We start from the raw sequence: 9,282 nt of genomic DNA, 5'->3' as shown, positions 1-9,282 counted from the left end.
CTTAAAGAGATGAAGACAAACATCACTCCTCGACAGTCCAAACTCAAAGTGACCAGCGATAAAAACTTCTTCGCATTTGATTAAAACAATATAATCTTCTTCTTTACTCAGCGTGGCTCGTGTCCAGCTGCATTAAATCCTCTTAGCTCTGCTCATCTGGCTGCATGCCTTTCCTCTGCAACACTCACATATCCTAACACGATTATGCGTGGATGGGATTGTCCATACAAAAGAAAAAAATAATAATAAAATTGCTCTCTAAGCAGTCTGCTGTGTAAAAGTCCAGTTTTGCTGCATCCTTGCCCGCTCGCTCTTCCTAAACTGATGTTGTGTGATGGATCAGTGCGCTTTTGGGTTGTGACAGTGGAGTCACTGAGCCCAACCCCTCAACATCAGCACCAATAACAGCACACATCACACTTTAAAGCTTTTTTATGTATGTAAAGCCATTTAAAACCACTGTGTGTTAACTTAGTGCTAAGAAGCACTTTGATGGCTCATAAAACAGCAGAAGACTTGCCTTGTGGCCAGAGTTTATATTTTTGTGACTAAAGTACTATTCAGAAGCATTTTGGCTCTTTTATCATCATGAGACTGCAAAAAAATAAAAATAAAGCACATCAAATCTTTAGATTTATATATTATTATATTAAGCTTTTTAAAATATTGGAATAGTTTTTGGGTGGTCTAAATTACAGTGAATGTTTCTCAGGGTGGCTTGGCTTGGTAATAATATAAAAAATTAAATTGAACAGACTACATAGTGTGCAACTGGGGCTTCTTGTCTCACTTTATGAGCTAAATTAAAATGATAGTAATCAAAAAAAGAATAAAAACTATGAAACACAGAACTACCAAAAAATGTAAAAGGTAACATTTAAAACTATTGTTTTGCCAAACAAATTATAAACGTTTTCAATTTCACTTTTAAATTTGCACAAGTTCATAACATTTAATTGACGTTAACAACTTGTCCTAACAAGTATGAAAAAACACCAATTAATACAACTCTTCATAATATAGTTGGCCCTTACCGACTTCAAGTATTGTCAACAGCTATGACAAAGCATTATATTAGAATTTTGGTTTGGATAGAATTCACACAAAACTATACAATAAATGTTTGGTGGGGGAAACATCTTTTTACCTTTTCTATATTATTATATTATATTATCCACAACCTCCTTAGGAATATCAGAGAAATGCCAGGACAGTATTTAAAACGGAGCCAATAGTTGTCTAATAATCATTAAATAAAAATTGTCCATTACAGTGAGCATAAATTAATAGCTGTATCTAAATAATTTGCATTATTCCAATAGAGGTTCCAAAACAGGGGTTTTCATAGCGGTGCAATAGAATAACCTTTTTTTTTTTTTTTCCTCAGGGTGAAGAATATTTTAATAATCTCAAAGAACTTTTTTCATAAGGAACATTTTATGCAATTAAAATGTTTTATGGATGTCAATGGTTCTTCATGTAACCATTGATTGCATTGATCCATTGATTCTGAAGGATATGTTTCCATTTAAAATAGTGATAAAACCATTTTTGTTGATGTGCTGAAAAATAGAAAAATAAGGACTGCATTATGCACACTCATGTTAGATGTCAAAATGTGACTAAAATAGGAGAAAGTATATTTTTTATTTATTTAGTTTTATTTCATTTATTGTTATTATAAAAAAAAGAAAAAGTATTGTGTCGTAATAATTTTAAATGTTTTATAAGAAACTAAAATGACTAAAAAAATATTGGGTTTAATATGCAAGTTTGTTTGGAAACAGCTCCACTCTGTGGTTATTACAGTAACTGCAGTTCAAGCCACTCAGGAGTTAACAGCACAGACAAAAAGATGTTTACGCAAGATTTATTTAATCATGAAAATGAAAACGTTAGAACACAAAAAAAATGAACAATACAATAAATATCAGCAGACCTTTTTTTTTCGAAATCAGATCTATTCATTTAAACAAGTAACAGAATGAACATATCTTGACAGCAGCGATGCATGTCTCTTCATTTATACAAAATGACTAACAAATCTAATTACAGAACTTTCATAGAGACTCATTTGCAGGACTCTTTAATAATCTGGTTCTGATTCTTCACCAGAGTGGCTAACATGGTCATGAAGTTGGGCTTCTGCACGGCAGGTTTTGTAACACCAGCGGCAGAGACTTTCTTCTGGTTCCCTCGTTTATTCTTAGGCTTCACGCTGAACAGATCTGTGGGTGTCCTGAACCCATCTGAATCCTCAGAAATCTCTTCCTGCTGCTCATTCTGGAAACCATTTTGGCGAATCTCTCTGCGTTTGTGTTTCTGCCGAGGGCTTTTCCTCTGTTCCACAGTTTCCACAGCAACAGTTTCAGGCGTGTCATCAAACTTCAACACCCGCCGCGTTCCGTCTATGCCATCAAACACTTCCTGTTTGTTCAATTTGCCCCGGACATTAGTCGTCCTCTGTTCGCTGGAGGCATCTGAGCTCTGCTTCAAATCTGCATTTAATCTTGAAATCTTGTCATCTACAAGCAGTTTGTCCTCCTGCCTCACACCGACACTAAGGTCGAGAGGAAAAAGCTGCTGAGATAATGTTTTGTTCAAGGAAGGCCTCCTTTTCACTGAAGATGTCCAGCCAGCAATGGGTGGCCAGACCACAGATCGTGACCTCTTTCGGTGCCGTGGCTTTGCTTTGGTAATGGACAGGTTGGTCTGAATGGACAGCAGATACTTGCAGCGACGTAAATTCCTAGATATATGCATACAAAAATTATTTTACTACATATATACGCACAATACTGGAGTATTTTTATCTTTCCTTGAATGGGACACTTCATTTTTGGCAATACCATCGACTTGTTTCATCGACAGACTCTATTGGAAGAGAGTTGAACTGAGCTGGACAATGATTTAACTATTGTCCTCTTTTTAGAGCTGCTTTACAGCATTTTGTTTTGCACTATTGACACATTATTTTTCTGTTTAACGCTGTAAAGCTGCTTGGACAATTTTGCATTGCATAAATCACTATACAAATTAACTATTAACATTTTAAGATATTGTGCCACCATAGAAACAGTTATTTGTCATTTTAAGTTACTTTGCTTTAAAGCAAACTGCTCTGAGTTCACTTGATATTCACATTTGCTAGTACGAGCAGCTAGAGATGCATCGATTGCAATTTTGCTTCCGATTTCTTTGTAAGTGTGACCTGCCGATACCGATTTTTGCCAATTCAGATTTTCTTTCTAAAAACTATAATTGACAGCATATACAAACAAAAACCTATACTTTTTAATGAAAAAAAATAATAATTACATAATAAAAAATTATTAAACATTACAATTCCCCCAACTTGGAAAAAGTTACAGATGTTCTCTCACTTAAACAACTCTATGACTAAAAAAGAGGTAGAAATAACAACTGAAAAGGATTTGCTGTACTGTTTAACAAAATGGATGTAATTTGTTTCTTAAATTGTCATTTTTTCACTAACCTTATTAAATGTGTCGTCTTTCACATCAAATTTTTATATTGTTTCAATTAATTCAGTTAGAATAACAAGAAACTGTACAGCTGTTACCATTCAACTGAAATCAGTATTAGCAAACTCCATCTTTCCACTGCAGGAAAAAGTGACATTAGATGTATTTACACAGACTATTTGATGAAGCTGAGGTGCCATAAATGCATTTACACTGTAAAATTTTGAATGTGTAAAGAATTTTATAAGATTAATGTTTCAATTTAAAAAAAAAATACAAATAAGAAATGTTGGGGAAAATGCAATGATAGTTTTAAATATGAAACCAAACCAGTAGGTGGCGGCAAATGACTGTTTGAATGAGTGTCATTTAGTCCTTCATTCAACAGATTTGTTCAAATGGCTGATTCATTCAGAAACAAACAAGTGACTACTGTCTTTATGAATGGGTTACTGAATCACTGACTCGATTCGTTCAAAAACGTGGATTCATTCAGTAATGAAACACGCTGTGTTGCTCGGAGACACTAAACAGTTCTGCTGTGGCTTTGATTGGAACTATTTTCATCAGCGAAATCGAGCAAAAACTGTCAATATTGTGTCTAAAATAGGGTTGGGCGATGTCCACAAAATTGGCATCGGACGATGTCTGTAGTGAAACACTGCGATGGACGATGACATCGGGGGGCGGGGGGGGGGGGGGGGGGGGGTGGAGTTAGGGTGTGCGCCTGAAGCTTAAATCTGTATTCAGAACGGCAAGGAGAACAAATAACGATTGCCAACGGTTGCCTGTTACAGTACAGAAAATTTCACTTACAACATAAACAGACAGAGTAAGAAGAGATGACTGAATCTGGTCGCACACTGGACGAGAAGAGCAGCGTTGCGCCACATCTTTAAAATTCAAACACATTTTCTATGAATGAACGCACACCGGCGGTGCCATTCGGCGTCTGTTCGCGGCGCCTAGCAATGATTCAAAACCATGTAAAGCTGAGCTTCTCATCCAGTGTTCGACCAGCTTGAGACGATGGAAAATGATTTGCAGATCCCGAGCATAACTGACAAACATCTGATCTTGTAAAATGTGTGCTAAGTACTGCCTCTCCATAGTATAAACAGAGTATGTGCAATCATGAAACTCAAAAGTGAAAGTGATACTAAAAAGGGATCGTGCAAAAAGCAGTTTCAGTGCCAGGCATAATAGCGGCTCCCTGATGCCCACAATTTAGGCTATATACAGTATAATTACCCAATGATATAACTGCGAGAGAAATTGGGCTACTGAAATATATATTTTCCTCCCATCATGTATTTATTCCCTTTTGGGGTCCCGTAGTAGTCTACATGGAATTTTCTTTCCGAACACGGTACTGGGATGCGGCGGATTGTGGGGGGGAATCACGATGCCGGCTCAACATCGTGATGTCTATCAGCCATCGGCGATGGACGATGGCATCGTCTATCGGCCCAACCCTAGTCTAAAATGTAAGTCACTTAAATTTAACTTATTGTTTATTGAACTACTATTGTATAAAATCACATTGCAATCATGTTGAAACATTTTGGTCATGCAATGTTGCATATCTAAATCATATATTATAAATTTCTTCTTATTTTCCTACTGCAGTACGCATCTATAAGTTTGTGTGTGTGCTGTTGCGTTCATTTGTTTTGATTTCTGCACGAGTCTTTCTCACACACTCACTAAGGCTGTGCAAGCCTCATCTGGCACGACATAAATACATTATCAGTCGCCGTAAGTGTGACGTCAAAATAGACCGGCTCGGAATCGGCAGACTGACCGGCCAGTCACTGGTCTGAGCCAATCATGGGGAAAATCGGCTGATTCCAGTCCCTGGCCGGTCGATCGTTGCATCTCTACAAGCAGCTTCTTCAATGTTCAATAGAATAAAGGCTCCAGGATTTAATCATATCACCTTGCAAAGTCATGCTTATATATATATATATATATACAGTGCCCTCCAAAAGTATTGGAACAGTAAGGCCAATTCCTTTATTTTTGCTGTAGACTGAAAACATTTGGGTTTGACATCAAAAGATGAATATGAGATGAGAGATTAACATTTCAGTTTTTATTTACAGATATTTTCATCTGGATCTGATACACAACTTAGAAGATAGCACCTTTTGTTTGAACCCACCCATTTTTTATGTTACCAAAAGTATTGGAACAGATAGAATTAACAGATTAAATTGAAAAAGTCTTAATATTTAGTTAATATTTAATATTTATATATAATATTTATTTGCTTTCAAAAACTGCATCAAGCCCGTGACCCATTGACATCACCAAACTTTTGCATTCTTCTTTTGTGATGCTTTTCCAGGCTTTCACCGCAGCCTCTTTCAGTTTTGGGGGGTTACTCCCTTCAGTCTCTTCTTTAGCAGGTAAAATGCATACTCTACAGTGTTTAAGTGTGGAGATTGGCTTGGTCAGTCTAAAACCTTCCACTTCTTGCCCCTGATTAACTCCTTTGTTGTTTTGGCACTATGTTTTGGGTCATTATCTTGCTGCATGATGAAGGATCATTCAGTGCTATTTATTGTTTGAATAATCAATTAATAGGACACACCAGGGCAACAAAACACACCTGTCAGTCACATGTTCTAATACTTCTGGTAACATAAAAAATGGGTGGGTTCAAACAAAAGGTGCTATCTTCTAAGTCGTGTATCAGATCCAGATGAAAATACCTGTAAATAAAAGCTGAAATGTTAATCTCTCATCTCATATTCATCTTTTGATGTCAAACCCAAATGTTTACTGTCTACATCAAAAATAAAGGAATTGGCCTTACTGTTCCAATACTTTTGGAGGGCACTGTATATATATATATATATATATATATATATATATATATATATATAATATGGAAATATAATTCTGCAAATGTTTTCAATTTCAAATTATTGTACACACTATTCTTTTGAAATTTCTATTCATCAAAGAATACTGGAAAAAAGTATCACAGTTTCCACAAAAATCAGTGTTTTCAACACTGATAACAATAAGAAATGCTTCTTGAGCAGCAAATCAGCATATTCAAATGATTTCTAAAGGATCATGTAACACTGAAGTGAAGATGGAAATAATGGCTAAAAATGTACTTACATTTTATATCAACATAGTACTACTTTATAGAAGTATTAGTATTTAAAATATATTGAATTGTTCCTTTAAATTGTGATAATATTTCCCAATATTACTTTTTTTAGGGTTTCTGATAAAATAAATGTATCCTTGGTGAGTATAAGAGTAGAGAACAGTATTGTATATACTGTATTTATTAAAAAATAAATTAGATTGTACTACAAAAATCTGCCATACTACTAATAATAGCCATAATGTATATATGAATAAATAATATTATATTACAAATATTCAAGATTCAAAAACAACAAAACAAAACACATAAACTGAATGAAAATTAGACAAAAATAGACCACCATTGATGAAGCGGACAAAAATCTTAGCTTGTTTTCAACCCCAAATCATTATGGAGCTAATTCTGATCATGAATGATATATTGACTCACCTCTGCTGAAACGCATGAGGTCTGGAGCAGCTTGCTTCTGTTCTGTTGACGGCTGCAAAATCAGAGCCTCCTTCTAACAGCTTCCTGATCCGACTCAGGCTTGTCCACAATAATCTGAAGATCAACATTCACACAATTCACATGCTACCTAATTAACATGTGATTATTAAAGCAGTAATTCACCGCTGGCAAGATGGGCTTTAAATAAAACTTGACTATCTAGGCAGTAAAAAGCTTAGCCTATTTTTTTTAAACCCTCATGTTGTAACAGTTATTTTGACCCAGAAATTATCTCTTTTTTTCCTGAAAATGCTAATGTTATTGTACTGGACTAAAATCTACTGACTTTGCTGATAATTCTTGTACTTTTCTGTGATTTTTACCCCCACCTCGTTATATTATATTCCCGGTTGTTGTTTTTTTACTTTTTTTGAATTGATTCAAAACTTTGTGGCTCATTGATCTGAGCTAAAAAAAAAATTGTGAACAGCCAAAATTATCCACAAATAACGTTGTTGTTTTTTTACTCAAGTGCATAAATTCAATGAGGCCTAAGACCAATGAGTTCTTAAAAAAAAAAAAACAACTCTGGGCTTTCTATAAACATAGCTCTATTCTACTGTCTTCTTATTATTACAGTGTTATATTAATATAAAAGATAACATACCCCTTTTCACGATGACGGCGTCTCTTAGGGAGCCACTTCTTAAGAAGAACCCACACATCACAAGATAAAGATGCTGGATCTAATATACAAAGACAAACCAAAAAATATTTTTTGTAACACGATAACAGGTGCTTAATATTACAAGCTTTATGTTAATCACTCAGAGTCTCATTTCTACAAACAGCACATCTGAAATATTTACCTGTATCTCTGCTTTTCTTTTCTGGGGTCGGCTGTTTTCTCATCTTGGCGAAAAGTTTCTCGCATTCTCTGCATCTTACAGTATCGCCAGGATGACAGGGTGAGCTGGGACCCGATACCACTGAGAGATCCAGTACTGATTCATTCTTGGTCTCAGAGGTATTAGCCCTCGACCTGAGCTTCTCTAGAGTGTCCTCAGCCATTGCACCTGGAGCCAGGGAGATCTTCTGAACCGTCCCATGTTCTGGTTCCACAACAGAAAGCAGCCTCTCATCTTCTTTTCTCACACGCCATGATGAACCTGCTCTACTCTTCCTTACTGGCCGCTTCACATCATGAATAACAGACACATGATCTTTGATTTCTTCCACACTGTCTGACTGACTAGAGTCAGTGTCACTCAACACCACAGAGATGCTCTCAGAGTCCTTCACATGCTCTCGGCTCCTCAGGACTGTGCTACGCCGCAGTTTCATAGAGACAGATTTGGTTGTAACCTCCTTGAGAACCAAGATGTTCACCTGTGATGAAAAATTAAACAATTTATCAAACAACATCATATGCAAGTTACTAGGCAAAATATATATTTTTTTTACTTATTAGAGTGATTTCTACCTCACTGTAGTATCCTGACTCTTGTCTTGGAGGAAAGTTAGTGAGGTAGTGGTAATTTGCCCTGAAAACAATAGCCATTAATAACTAAATCGCAGTTTGTTTCATGATTAACTAACGTTAGTCACAAATCCAAACAACATTAGTAAACTAGCGCTAGCACATTTGATTCACTAATGCCCAATATTGTTTTCTAGGGAAGCATATCTTACATAGTGTAACTTAGATGTTATTAGCTCTCTTTTGAAGAAACATTAATACAAATAACTTAATAGGATTGCGTGTAATGTGTAAACACGAAATCTCCTCACAAACAGCATGTTTTCGTCGTTTTATTTAAATTTGTATCGTTACTTTGTTTGTTTTGGTTTGCCTGTCTCGTGAAGCAATGGCACTCTTCGAATAACGATAACACATATTTCTTACGCTCTCTCGAAATGTCGACAGTCTGTTTGCTGTACTAACATGTCCAACATGTCCATCGCTTTAAAACCGGGTTAGAAGCGGAATCTGTTTTTGTTTACCTCAGTACCTCAGCAGGGCTGTTCGCGCGCGACCCGTCATCAACCGGAAACTGTAGTTCAAGTGGAGCAGCCATAAGGGGGCGCTGCAGTTAAATTAAATGATGTTTGCCTTTAGAAAACCAACATACAGTACTGATATTCTGTTTAAACTTAAAATTATTATTTTTCTGACACTTACTCCTCTTAGAGCTTATCAAGCTACCATCAGTCGGCTCAGTCTGCCCTAAAACCTCA

The 9,282-nt window shown here is 36.0% G+C and overlaps 1 protein-coding gene across 2 annotated transcripts; it reads right to left on the bottom strand.

Annotated features, from left to right (window-relative positions):
• Positions 1–1,381: 1,381 nt before the first annotated feature.
• LOC306855210 (uncharacterized protein) lies at positions 1,382–9,105 on the bottom strand. 2 transcript variants are annotated; one of them, XM_079393716.1, is made up of 6 exons: positions 8,951–9,062; positions 8,528–8,588; positions 7,914–8,433; positions 7,712–7,790; positions 7,045–7,158; positions 1,382–2,749 (listed from the first exon to the last, which is right to left on the bottom strand). In XM_079393716.1, exons 1-6 carry the CDS (start codon positions 9,004–9,006, stop codon positions 2,071–2,073), a joined length of 1,509 nt encoding a protein of 502 aa, XP_079249842.1. In that variant the 5' UTR covers positions 9,007–9,062; the 3' UTR covers positions 1,382–2,070. The 2 variants fall into 2 exon arrangements, with proteins under 2 accessions (XP_079249842.1, XP_079249843.1); XM_079393717.1 differs by having other exon boundaries at positions 1,388–2,749; positions 9,057–9,105.
• Positions 9,106–9,282: the final 177 nt, after the last annotated feature.

This window comes from Barbus barbus (assembly GCF_936440315.1).
Source record: "Barbus barbus genome assembly, chromosome: 35".
NCBI classification, from domain to species: domain Eukaryota; kingdom Metazoa; phylum Chordata; class Actinopteri; order Cypriniformes; family Cyprinidae; genus Barbus; species Barbus barbus.
This window is presented reverse-complemented; position numbering and strand designations above follow the sequence as displayed.